General features: G+C 40.8%; 1 protein-coding gene across 5 annotated transcripts in view; it reads right to left on the reverse strand.

Moving 5' to 3' along the window:
* The window catches only part of fhod1 (formin homology 2 domain containing 1), a 320,810-nt gene that overhangs the window by 80,668 nt on the left and 225,861 nt on the right, over positions 1-14,281 (reverse strand). For all 5 annotated transcript variants that reach the window (XM_043707127.2, XM_043707126.2, XM_087995958.1 and 2 more), the window contains one exon: positions 4,746-5,098. In XM_043707127.2, the coding sequence (XP_043563062.2) occupies positions 4,746-5,098 (353 nt within the window). The remainder of the gene's footprint in view (positions 1-4,745; positions 5,099-14,281) is intronic.

Genomic DNA, 14,281 nt, shown 5'->3' on the forward strand with positions numbered 1-14,281 from the left:
CACAGCACTGCTTTCAATAGGCATTTTGGCTAGGACCAAGCAATGTGACAGGATAATCTTCTGGCATTAGGGTCTCAGTCAGAAACATTCAGTACAAAGCCAGATTTTACAGTGTAGATAAAGTTATAAATGAAGGATCAAGCATTAGATAGTATAGGAATGCATTCAAAAGTTGCTTGAAGGCCAAAGTTTCTCTTTAATAGACAGGGAGTTTTTTTTGTATTATTTGTTATATTTACACTTATTGTCGCTTGAAGTTTGAAACAAAATTGCCTGTTTTGACAACTTATTTCCAGTAAATCAGTATTACTATCTACAACAAGTGGTGACTCATGTTCAATTCATCCTCGTTAAATAATTCGTAGGACACCAAGATTTATCGGTTAATGCCATTCTTAATGGATGTTTTTTCTCATATTAGCTTTCGAATGGTTCATGCAGACAGGCTAACATGATAAAATAGGCAGTAAATGTGGGCAGAATGGTGACACAGTGGTCAGCACTGCTGCCTCACAGCACCAAGGTCCCGGGTTCAATTCCAGACTCGGGCGACTGTCAATGTAATACTTGCACATTCTTCCCATGTCTACAAGGACTTCCTCTGGTTTCCTCCCACAGTCCAGGGATATGCAGGAAGGTAGGTTAGCCATGGGAAATGCAGGTTTATAGGCATAGGGTCTGGATGGGATACTCTTCAGAGGGTCAGTGCGAACCCGATGGGCCAAATGGCCTGCTTCCACACTGAAGGATCATGGAATTTCAGACTTTCAAAAGCTTTCTCTATCTACTAGGCAGGAGATTACAAGACCTACATCTTAGCAGGAAAATAAAGAGCTGGATTGAAAACTGGCAAATTAGGGAATCAGAGTTCTTCACAAATGGTAAAGAATCAGCCACAAACAGTGGACAACAGTTCAACAATGAAACACCAGTCATTCAAAACACCTCCAGCACTAATCAGTCCTCCATATACAAATCAATATAAATTGCACAAAATAGGTCCCGTCTCCGTATGGTCAAAGAATTTCCCAACACAGCAAGCCCATTGTGTCTTTTTGTAAACAAAAATAATCCAATTCATTCATTCCTCATCTCTTACCCTGTAGCCCTCTAAAATTTTCCTTTTCAAATATGTATTCAATTTCCTTTTGCCAGTTCTTTCAAAATCCGTCCATGTCTCATGAATGAATGAAAATAAAAATGTTTCTAAAAGCCCCTTCAGGGAATCCATTTCAAATGACAGCAAATGTACTCTACCTTTCTAACCTTTTATTTTATGGGGTGCCATTAAATTCAAAGAAAATATCCCTTTTGAAAAATCTTAAACATAGCTGTCATCTGATTACAATTGCTACTTTGCTACAGTCTGGAATTTAAACTTTGCTGTCATTGGGTCAAAGGTCACAGAAGACCCATGTTATGGAACGTTATATGATCTACCAAATCTTTGACATGACTCGAATGTAGTGAGTTAACTGCTAGCATCAGCTGGAGACTTCATCTCGGGTGGTTTAGTCAGGCCACACACTAGGTTATGATGAGACTGATGTAGAATATAAATAGAATTTTAAGAATGAGATGAAACACTCTGAAAGACAAATTCATTGCAAAGAGCCTCATATGGGAAGCTATGCACAGTTACTTGGTTAGAAAGGTACTTTTTGTTTTTATTCATTTACAGAATGTGAACAACACAGGTCAGGCCAGCGTTTATTGCCCATCCCTAACTTGTCCAGATGGCAGTTAAGAGTCAGCCACATATTGGTAGGTCTAGAGTCACACGTAGATCATCATCTTCCAGAGTAGCATTCAAAACTAAGTCCCCAAAACACTACCTCGGTCTCTGCCTTAATGGTTCGGTGATAAGGTCATTGCCTACCCTTTGTTGAGGACACCCAACATGGTTTCACAGAAATAGATCATGACTTACAAATCAAGTTGTATTTTCTTTAAGCAATATGAAGAGTGGAGAAAATGGATGCCCAGTAGATGTTTGAAGATGTTATACAATAGACTTGCAAAAGTTTTTCTCTATGTGCTAGGCAAAACATTAGAAGACCAAAGTCTTTGGTACTAGCAGTAAATTAAAAGGTTGGATTGAAAACTGGCAAGCCGGATGTAGGCAGTATGAATTTACAGATGGATTTAGATCTGTTTGGAGACTACTCTCTAGTAGTGACCAAGAGCTAATTGTTACCTTTTACTATTTTTATTAATCATTTGGGGATGTAGATGCTGGGTGAAACAACTTGAAAATCCACAGAGGAAATTGTGTGGAATATTTGTGTGTGTAATAGGACTGTAGAGGACACTTGCCTGCCTCAAGGGGATCCTGATGAACTGAAGGATTGGACTTCTGGCTTGGCAAATGAAGTTTAATTTGGACAAAGACATGGGATCAAGGCATATTGGTTTATCCTTGCACAAGGTGTTGATCGGGGCATATTTGGATTACATGCCGAGTTTTAGTCTCCTCACAAGTTAGGTGTTTGTGAAGCTTTGGAAATGACATTGAGGGCAACTGGTGTAAAGCATCTCAGTTAATAGATGGGCTATAGAGTTAGGACACTATAGTTTCTCATAAACTTCACTCAACTTCACTAACCTTGATTATCTGGACTAAATATATAAATTGGGAGATAACAATTTGAAAGAATGGAAAGATTAGATCAACTCATCTCATTCTTGGTTCAGATGGTAACACTCGTGCTCTCTTTAGAAGGTTCTGGGTTCTCACAGCCTGACACTTTGCTGCTCTGTTACACATACTGCCTTTTTGATGAGATATGAAGCAAAGGTGTCGTCTGCTCACTCATCAGAGACAAACAATCCCATGGGGCCATTTCAAAAAACAGCAGGGGAGCTATGCTCAGTATCCCAGTTGATAATTAGCTCTCAATCATCACAAAGTTGGTTCATCTGGTCATTCTCACATTGTGATTAATGGGAGCTTGCTGTGCACAACTTAGCTGTTTCATCGTGTATATTACGACAGTGCTTACTCTTCAGACAATATTTCATTGCGTGGAAGATGCTTTGGGACGGACAATAAAATATAATACATAAATATGAATCTTTCTTTCTGTTTATCCAGGACGCCCTTTTCCCAGAGAAAGGACGATGAGCTTCCAGGGCAGGATGCTGTCTCACATGGTGCAGGCCAACTTGCTGGATTCCTTCCTGGAAGGACTGGATCACATCTTACAGAAGGGAAACTAATCCTGGAAATTCCCGGTCAGAGAGAGATCTCCTGAACCGCTTTGGATTGTCTGCATGGACGGGCAATCAGATCTTACCAAACCCACTCTCTTCAACCCGAACTTGGCTTGAGGGTTTGCTCAGTTGACTGCCTCACTCAAAAGATCAAATGGATTCAGGTGGGGTGAACAGTGCGTAAAACGCTGATATACCAAGCACCACAATTGTGTCAGACAGGCTGGATAGTATCTGCGCCCAACAATATTCATATGCTCGCAATAGATCATATGTTGAATTTGGTGTCTTTCTGATCTGTAGACCTTGGTTGGATAAATTGGCTGGACCGCTGGGGGAGTTAGGAATCCTTGTACATTATTATAGCAATTTATAGGCCTGTTTTGTTTTTTAAGTGCTTGTTTCAGTGTCCTGCATTCTGTTTCCTTAATAAGTTTGGACAGTTACTGCATCTGCTTTACAGATACACAATTTCTAAAACCGACTTTCATTATTTTTGTGATCTATGTACTAACATGGTAAAATATGCCCACTTCAATAACTCACAAATAATTGTGGTTCGCTATGAGCTAATTCCTCATCATCCTCTTTAAAATCAGGAATGCTAAGCAGGCTTTCACTCAGACACAGTGCTGCTATAAGGATGAGCTGGGCAGTGTCAATGTTTCTACATGTCATGCCTTAAGGTGACGAGTCCAGTTATCACATCTGGATAAAATACACATGCTTTTCATTTATGGGTTGGATTCAACACTGGGCAACAGCACAAGCATCAAGCGCATGGAGGCAGCTGTAAAATGCCAAGTTGACATAGGATGACAAGAAAGTACCTAATTCCTTAGATTTTACCTATCGGGCCAGAACCCAATCTACCATTGCTGCTGGATATCACAGAACAATAGCTTGCTATGGTTAAAAAGGCAGAGGACCAAAAATATTAACAGGGATAAAAACATGTTTGTACTGACATAAGATCTCAGGTTACATCACTGATGGTGCTCATAAAATACAACTTGGGACATAAGCCAGCAGCGCCATGTATCATTCCACAAATTAAAGACTTATTGAATTCCTCTTTGATGATAATACAAATGACAATCAATAGATTCCTCTCTTTAAAAAAGAACTGAATGTGTATGAAAAATGTACAATTAATGCAAAGTTACAAACCAGCAGCTGCATAGCAAAGGCCAGCAGCCATCCAGTCACTGAAAGCATGAAAGAACTTGTATGCATAGACGTTTTTATGACCTCGAGATATCCCAATATGCTTTGCAGCCAATGAAGTACTTGCTTTTAAAATATTCAGTTACTTGTTATGCTGAAAATGCTTCAGTTCACTCAATCATCTCAGCAAAAATAGGGCTGTTAACGTATTTGCTATTGTTGGACTTCATCACTGTCTTCACAGAGTGAAAAATTGCATTAATAACGCCACAGAAAAACACCATTCCAAATTCCAGCTCTCGCTTAGTGTCCAACATAAAGCATTTGTTAATATCACACAGATTAAATTCAATGTTATAACTTACTCTGTTGAAGCTTTCACTTGGTTTGTAGATGGTGAATTTAAATCACATGTAGGAGTTACTGGTGTGGGTGAAGGTGTTGCAGAATGGCTTTGGGTGGTTGCTTGGGCTGACTGAATGGAAATCACCTTTGAATTCTTTACATCAAACTGGGTAGGACTGCTTGGACTCACTTTTCCTGGCGTTGGGCTGTGTGCTCTTGCTGATACTGGACTGGTTGCTAGTTCAGCCATGTTTTGTCCTACTGATCGCCTATTTTTCCGTCCATCGTCCCCATTTGGGGTCAGCTTCCTCCGGTCCCTACGTGCGTTTGGCATCTGTCCATCATCTTCACCGTCTTCGTGCTTTAGTGCATTCTGGGTAAAAGGAAATCACAGTCAGCTCTAGACCACATTAAGCTGGTGACAGAAATCTTCATAAGCAGAGGAACTGGCAAACTTGCAGTAACCTTTTTGCTGTCAAATCCCAAATCAGAGTGAAAACAATAGAATTATTTTACAAACAGAACTAAACACTTTGATATCTAAGCAGACCAGCATCTAGGTAGTTTGCCACCATTAATGTAAAAAGACACCAGCTTTTAACTTTCTATATTTATCTGGAATTAACTCACAGATGTGATCTGACTTGTGCCTGGTTTTACAGCTCCACTATTAATGACCATGCCTTTCAGCAGCTTAGGTCCTAAGCACTGTCAATCCCTTTTTAAACCTCTGCACCTTGAAAGGCATTCCCTACAACCTACCATTTTGAGCAAGCGTTTAGTCAGCTGGCTTTGCATAATGTCACAATAATAAATAGTTTTAATTGATAATGCTCCTGTGAAGCACCTTGAGGTAGCATTTTGCACCCACAACGCAATATAAATGCAATTTGTTGCCATCAGATATTAAAAAAAATTTAATAGTCTAGCAACAGTCTAGTTTACCCAATATTAGATGTTTCCAACCCTTAAAAATGGCTGCCCTCTGCATGGAAGCGAAGGGGAACATTGCTCAATTCTTTGAGCATAGGAGTTGGGAAGTCATGTTGAGATTGTATAGGACATCAGTGAGGCCTCTTCTGGAGTACTGTGTCCAGTTCTGGTCACCCAGTTATAGGAAGAATATTATCAATCTGAAGAGAGAGTTCAGAAGAGATTTACCAGAATGTTGTCGGGCATGGATGGTTTGAGTTCTGAAGAAAGGCTGGATAGACTGGGAGCAGAGGAGGTTGAGGGGAGACCTTATAGAGATTTATAAAAACATGAGGGGCATGGATAAGGTTAATGGTAGGTGCCTTTTCCCTAGGATAGGGGATTTCAAGATTTAGGGGGCATATTTTTAAGATGGGAGGAGAGAGATTTTAAGAAGACATGAGGGGCAAATTGTTGACACAAAGAGTGGTTTCCTGAAGATGTGGTGAATGGGGCACAATTACAATGTTTACAAGACATTTGGATAAGTACATGAATAGGAAAGGTTTGGAGGGATATGGACCAGAAGCAGGTACCTGGTAATAGTTTAGTTTGGGATTATGTTCAGCATGGACTGGTTCGACTGAAGGGTCTGTTCAGGAATTGTATGGCTCTATGACTCTATGAGCAGATTAAAATTCTGCCAGTAAAGTTGAAGAGTCAATTTCTACAATGCATTTTTGTATTTCTGAAATCAAAAACTTTTTTCAGACTGAGCCAGGAACTCTCTATTCTTTTTACTGGACATTTTGCCAGGTTTCCTTTCCAGTAGGTTGTTTTGTCCCTTATGTGCCGTGAATCTACATACAAGAGAGTGGAGAGGAACCTTTCAGTAAGGCTGCTTATATAGGCAACAATAAATGATGGACAGAAGGAGGAAACAACATGTTATGGAGGACATCTGGACAACAAGACAAAAGCAACGAAGAAAAGCAAAGCAATAAATAAATACTTCAGATCTAAACCAGATATTTTCCCAGGATTTTCATGTTGATTATGCATTTCTGCCATCCCACAATAGTTCAACTACCTTTCACATTTATTTTTGTAATTGTGTGTGTATAAATATGGAAGAACAAATAAACTTCAAAACACGTCTTTTCTAAATGGTCATTTTTGAGAATTCTGATTGTGATCTGGAATGGTAACAAAAAGCCAATAATAAATGTTATGGATAAATTCAGCATTACCCAATACTTTCAAAATGGACTTTAACAGGAAAAAACTGCGATCATTCTAGAGAACTCTAAAAATAGCTCAGTTATGCCTTATAAGGAATCAGAGATCCAAGTCTTGCTACACAGTTAATCTGTCCACAGCCAAAACTTCAAAGGCATATCATGTTACACAGGATAACAGGTTTTCCTATTTTTGCAAGTGCCATCTGATTTTGCGTGCACAATCCAACTTATCTGTGGGGTTTGTACTCCTGGGTTTCACATATCATTGAGCAATGAAAACATAAAATATTGTATACTTTAATACATATTTAGTGGAACAAGGGAAAAATACTGAAAACCTAAGGAGTGTTCAGCATCGAGCTAATTATGGAAAAACACACAGATTTATCAAGCTCTACAGGGCAGGAACAAAGAACTATGAAAGGAATGAAGTTTTGGTGTATGCATTCAAAGAAAATGAACTGTTTCCTACAGTTCATGATGGCAAACTGCTTCATCCCTTTAAATGCCATCCATTCCAATTAAAGACTGCATGAAATAATTTGTTTGTTTCATCTACTAAGAACTTTCTAGTCAAATTGTCAGACTGATTGCATTGGATTTTGTAGTGGGCTGTGGGCCTCAGGCAGTGGGACCAAATGGCGACCCTAAGCCTGGTGGTGCTTGTGGTGAGACTGCTCAGCAGTATTCCCAGACGCAGGCGATTTTCCAAGTGGCTCCCCAATCACAGGGCTTGCAGCAATGGAGCCTGGGATAGCCCTAAGGGAAGAGGTGAACACTGCTGACGCAGTCAAGAGATTTCAAGGCAAACTTACCATGGAGGTGTTCTCTGAGGATAAAATTAAATAGAATAAGCTGGGGATTCTGGATGCCGGAGGTGTCTCGGATTGGAAGGGAAGCCCTCCACATCACGCACTGGGTCTGGCCAGGACCCTTTATTTTGGGATGGGGGACCCTGTGCCTAATTGTCCCAATAACTGCTGCACGAGAGCTACCTCAATGAGGTTGGTGCCCTCTTCACATGGTGCCTGTTGTATACCCAAAGTGCCAGTGAGCTGGTAATACCACCTCTCACATGGCCCTTAATTACTTCACTGTCTACCTGCCTCTGTAGTGCACAGGGCATTATAAAGGCCACACCTAGTGTTTCATGGACAGTTTTTCTCTCTGTACTTGAGGAATATACTGGCATTGGAAGCAAACCAAACAAGGTCATTAAGCTGGTTCCTGGGACAAAGGGATCATCTTAGGAGGAAAATTGGGTCTGATTATTAGAAGAGTGAGAAGTGCTTTTATTGAAACAATAAAAGATTCTGAGGGGGCTATAAAGGGTAGATGTTGGGAAGATGGTACGCTTTGTAGCGGAATTGGGAACTAGGCAGCACTAAAAGTAAGGAGTCTCCCATGTATCATAAGGAGGACTTGGAGGATTTTCCTCTCTCAGAGGGACTAGGAGTCTTTGAAATTCTCTTTGTCACACAGCAGGGGAGTTTGAGACATCGATTGTGTTCAACACTGATTTTTGAGCCACAAGAGAGTCAGTAGTTACGTAGTGGGGGAGGAGCCAGGAAAGTAAAGGTTAAGGTCACAGTCAGACCCACCATGATCTCAGTGAATGGTGGGGCAGGCCCAAGGAGCCAAATGGGTAATGCCTATTGACATTTCTCACGACCTTATCTCCAGCATCTCCCTGGGGAACGCTCCAAGCAGCAGGACTGCCCAGAGAGGTCAGCCTGACGCGTCTCCCCGCTATTTTCCCACCTCTGTCCCCATTCGTATCCCCACAGGAGGCGGTGAAAATTCTGCCCAATCACCTTGCTGTAGTATCTGTTCGATACTAGTCACCGCCATAAGTTGAAACCAGTTTTAATGAGGGCCAACATGACTTGTTTGATCTCCCCAAAACCACAGTGCCACAGACTGAGGATTTCTGCTGCATAGGGAACCATTTCAAACAAAAGCAGAGTTTGGAGCAACCCTTTCAATCTGAGGATGAAAGGCCTGTTTGGTTAACAACAGTAACAAGTGCCACATAATTAAATACAAAGAACGTGCTGACTTTTGTTTCTGATAGGAGAGGAGTCCATCACAGTGATATTTGCTTCGTTTGCAATTTAAGATGAAAAGGACTTTTCAGATATTCAGCTTTCACTCAGTAACCACCATTTCACTTCCAAGTCGATGCCACTTCCACTCTGACCAGGAATCCAGAATCCAGCTTCCAAACAGCAAATGGTTTCAATACATTGAGAGGTGTTTGGCTTATTGAGGTTTGGAAAATGACCCACACAGAAGAAGAAGTGCAAATGGCATTGAGAGTTGGAAATAGAGTCAACAGAGAGCAATAAACTGAGTGTGGAGTGTCACAAGAATAGACACGCACAGGAAGAGAGCCTCCAACCGCTAAACAAGAGGGCATGAAAACCAGGACACAGATTTCAAGAGAAAGCCCCAGCAACTGATTGAGCAACTTTTCAGACTGCATCAATTCATGGAGAATGCAGCAACACCATGTTCCATCAAGTATCTACAGTAGATCAATAGATACATCGCAGATTAAGTTGTCAAAATCAGAAGGGACCATTTCTTCAATGTAAGGTAAATGAATGGATCGTTTGATCTGTTCAGCTATCTGCCTGAAATAAGCCTGGGTGATTGGATCATTTGAGATTAAAGGGGGTGGGGTCAGGGCGAGCTGGATTGTTTTATTTGGAAAAAGGTGCAATGTAATTACACTCAGAGAAAATGGCAGCAATCTGTGTGTTAATAGCAAACAGAGCGAGTGCCCAGAACCCCACAGAAATGTTGAGGGAGTCAGCTTGCGAACAGTTGTGTTTTAAATTATCTAAGATGAAAAAAAGAGCAGTCGTCTCAATGATGGCTAATCAATGACGATTTATGCATTATAAAACTAGAAGGCAAAGTCACCATAGTCCATAGACAAGGGGAAAGGTTGAAAAGGGGAGTGCCTTTGTGGTAACATCAGCCCATGTGGCAATTGAACTCACACGGTTAGCATCACTGTACATTGCAAGCCATTTGTTCAGTCAACTGAGCTAACTGACCCCAACACAACTTGCCATGCTCTTGTGCTTTCAGGTGGGATGAGTACAAAGGGATTAATTGTGATACTGGATTGTGTGCTCTCCTCAACAATGTCACCAACAGTTTCAATTAGCTAGTATCTGGGACAGAACCAGCAGTTACTAACAGCTTGCCATTATAGCTCACCATGCAAGGATGTGGATGGCAGCTCACATTCCAAATATGGAGACCAAATTACGAGGGAGTTAAAACAAACCTGGAAGATTTCTCTAGCTTTAGTTGGAACGAAGAAGTACCCAGAGAACATTTCACAGTAAAAGACAATTCTGGTGTTAGGTTTCCAGGCTGAGAAAGGAAAAGACCAGAATTAAATCATTTGGACTGATTCTGGAGAACTGACTGTCTACTTAAAAGGACAATTTAACAGATTGGGTAACCCAACTGTCGTGTTTTTTTTTGTCTTAAGTTGTAGTCACGTTTCTATTCGGTAAGTACAAGTTGCTGACAAAAGTAAATGTTTGGTCAATAGTGTCTCTGGTCTATTTGCGACAGGAAACATTTTAAAACAGGAAATGAAAGCAAAGTATTGCAGATGGTTAAAATCTGAGGCAAACACAGACAATGCTGGAGAAACTCAGCAGGCCTGACAGCATCTGTAGGGAGAAATTCCTGAAGAAGAGTCAGAAGGTTCTTAATGAAATGCACAGCAGCCTCAAAAGGACTGAATGGCCTACAGCCACTAACATTTCACGTGCTGGCATCAAGTCAGTCTGAAAATGGGCTAAAAGACTGACACAATATTGAATAGCATTACTTCAACAGTTGAGCAGGTAACCCCAAGTCTCTCACACATCTGAAAATTGAGTGTGTTCATAGAGTGTTCCCACTAGCAGAGAAATATTTTAGATAGTGTTTGTCAGTTGGACACTGCTTCAAGATGTGGTATTACCATGAGCACTTTTCAGAAGGAAAGAGCTAACTGGCTTAAGAATGATTGAGAGTGGCATACCTTTACAAGAAGTAACACATGGATGTTACTGCTGCTATAAAAAGTTGTCAATGCATGAGGATTTCAAAACCTGGGGTAAGACTTCAACATACTCTGTTTAATTTCATTCATTTCTCAAATGATTATCCCATTCAAGAGATTCTGTGTATTTCAACATACAGAACAGCAGAATTGACACATTAAGATGTCAATTTACTGATACCTCCCTGAAGGTCTGTCCAAACTCATGAATCTCCTAAAGAATTTCTTTCAACCAAAACTCCTCAAATGAAATTAACAGATTAATCATCTTTTAAGATAAATTAACCAGTCAAACCAAGAAAAAGGTAAATATAAAACATGTTGAAACAAAGTAGTATTGGAACGGAAATGATAGATCACTGTTTCAAGTGAGAGTTCTTCATCTGTGTAAATTGATACAGAGTGACTTTTACATCCTTTTCTCCTGTTAGACTTTCCTACCTGTCAAAAGCATATTAATTTTATCCCAAATCTTTTCGAAGTTCCTACGAATGTTGAGAATCTCTGTATAGTAAGCAATTGTCACACTGAAAGAACAATGCATCCTGATGATTACACACAGTATCCTTTCAAGTATGGAACGGGGCCCCAAGTAATTTATAGGGAGTGTAGCTGTAACCAATTTTGCAATTATTTGCTTAAATCACAGCCCATCAGTACCGGGCGTGAGATTCTATTTATATTCCACAGCCTCCCTGGGGAGGTTTAGGAGGTAAATAGTCCCTGAATATACTAAACTTTGTTACAGCTGTGGAACATCTGTGTGGCAGGTGTGTCAGTCATGCTTTGACATATTTTATTTCTGGCAAGTGTGAGTCAGTGCCGGGAATACTGCTGCAACCTATACGCTGGAATGATTGTCCTTCCTCACGCAGTGAAGTCAATGTCATTCCTGAAGGTGCAGACTAACAGATAACACTTTCCCCCACCCTAACATCTTTGCTTGTCCTGCAGATTTACACTTCACTTGTAATGAAGTGTCATCTGTGGAGCAGCCATTCTGAAGTCAGCTGCCACATGCAAATAGGAATTGATAGAATTTAGTGGTTGCAGCAGTTGGTGTGATGTTGCACAATGCATCCAGTGCAAAAACATCTTGGCATCAATCCACAAGCAGTGGAGTTTTATCAAAATAATCACAGCGCCACAGGTAACAGTATCCAGCAGTCAGACTTCGGTCAAGTGGATGTCTTCAGACTCAGAAAAGTATTTCTTATTAGTCTAATTGAATACAATAGCATCTGCTTTGCCTGGCTGCCAGTTATGAGAAATTTGGGGAATAAGAGTTGGTAACCGAAGGCCTCTATGAAGAGCTCTGCTTGTCAAAGGATTGTGTCTTGTACTGTACTAACAGGGGTAGGCCCAAACAATATCAACAATAAAACTGAACTGTTCAGCAAAACGAATGAAAACAGCAACCCACATCACAGTGCCGAAAAAGGCAAGGTAGCACCATGGAGACACTTCAGAAATTCTGCTAATGGCAGATACAGAGTATGTGGGAGCCATTCATCTTTTTCTGAAGTGTATAAGTGATGCTATTTGGGTTATCCATGCATTCCTGACCTTGACACTGCTCTCATGGATAGTTCCTCATTTCCACCCTCTCTGATCTTGAGTTCATCCAAAGCCCAGCTGTCCATATCCTAACTCTCAGAATCCACACGTGCTTGCAGATCTAAAATGGCTCCTCATTCAGCAACATTTGCAAAACCTTTCATGGGCTCACTACTCCATGTCTCTATAGCCACCACAAGCCCTACAACCCACTGAGACTCCCACAAGGTGGGACAAGTAAAGCCAGAATTCACTAGATGGTGAAACAGATATAGCGCAAGAGGAATCAGAAATAGGGAGCTCATTATGTGGAAAATATGAATGAAAACCAAACTGCATTCAAAAAGCTCGAGGAGAAGAGTGAACAAGAGAGGCAAAGAGAGAGTATGAGGAGGTGATAGCAGTTAAGCTAAAAGGCAACTCAAAACTCATTGATGGGAATATAAAACGGTTCGTAAAGTCGATGGGACCAGTTAGGGACCATAAAGATGGAGGATGAGGAAATGCCAGAGATATTATGTTTGAACCTCGGATCTGTCTTTACCAAATAAAAAGATACTATTGAATTCGTAGCAAAAGAGGTGGTGGTTTAGACACTGGATGGGCTATAAATTGATATGCAAGTGGGATTAGAAATGCTAGCTGTACTTAAGTCACCAAAGCTAAATGGGACTAATTTAAGAAAGTTTAGGGAAGTAAAAGAGGAAATTGTGGAGACACAGGCATAATCTTCCAAACCTCCTCAGAGTCTTGCATGTGTATGAAATCAGTAAAATTGTAAGTATTATGCCCTTGGCCAAAAAAGTGGGCAAAGTCCAGTAAGTGCAGTCTAGCCAGTTTAGTTTGATAGTGGGGGAAAACATTTGGAAATGATAATCTAGGACAAAATGAACAGGAGGGAAGATAGGTGTAGACTAATTAAAACAAGCCATCAAGTATTTACTAAAAGTAGTGTCATACTCAGAATCACAGAATTGTTATGACACAGGAGGAGACATTCAGCCCATCATGTTAAACACTGGCTCTGAGTATTTTAACTTAGAGCCACCACCTGCCTTTTCCCAGTAAGCCTGCACATTGTTTCCATTTAAGTACCATCCAATGCCCTCCTAAAGGTCTCAATTGAAGCTACCTCCCCCAATTGAAGCTACCTCCCCCAATTGAAGCTACTTCCACCAGGCACTGCATTCCACACAGTAACTACTCAGTCAGTGAATGGCTTTTCTCCACCTCTGGGCACATACCTCAGAAATGACATGAAGGAAATATAGAGAGTTCAGTAAAGCTTCATAAGAATGATCCCAGGGTGTGAGTCACCCAGGTTGACTGGAGAAGCTGAGGCTAATCTCATAACCATGTTTTCTGTAAAGAGTAGATTCAATAGAGATCTTCAAAATCATGAGGTAGTCCAGTCAGAGTACAGATGGAAGTGGCTCCCACTGGCAGAAGGTTGAGAACCAAGATTTAAAAGGTAATTGGCAAAGGAACCCGAATTGGAGACATAAGGAAATGCTTTCTTTTTAACACAGTGTCTGGCTCTGACCTGGAATTCACTGCCAGAGAGTGTGCTGGAGGTTGATTGAATTGCAGCTTTACTAAAATGAATTGGACAAGCACCTAATGGGAAAACATTTGCAGGACCAGGGAGTAAGGATTAGGGGATCAGGACTAGGGGGTAGGCAATGGGACCAGCTGAGCTATCTTTCAAAAGAGGCAGCACGGATACAATTGACTGGATTGCCTTATTGTGGGCCATAACCATTCTATCATT

The sequence above is a fragment of the Chiloscyllium plagiosum genome, unplaced genomic scaffold (genome assembly GCF_037043375.1).
Source record: "Chiloscyllium plagiosum isolate Xiang-an unplaced genomic scaffold, Cpla_swu_hap1 HiC_scaffold_17, whole genome shotgun sequence".
NCBI lineage: Eukaryota > Metazoa > Chordata > Chondrichthyes > Orectolobiformes > Hemiscylliidae > Chiloscyllium > Chiloscyllium plagiosum.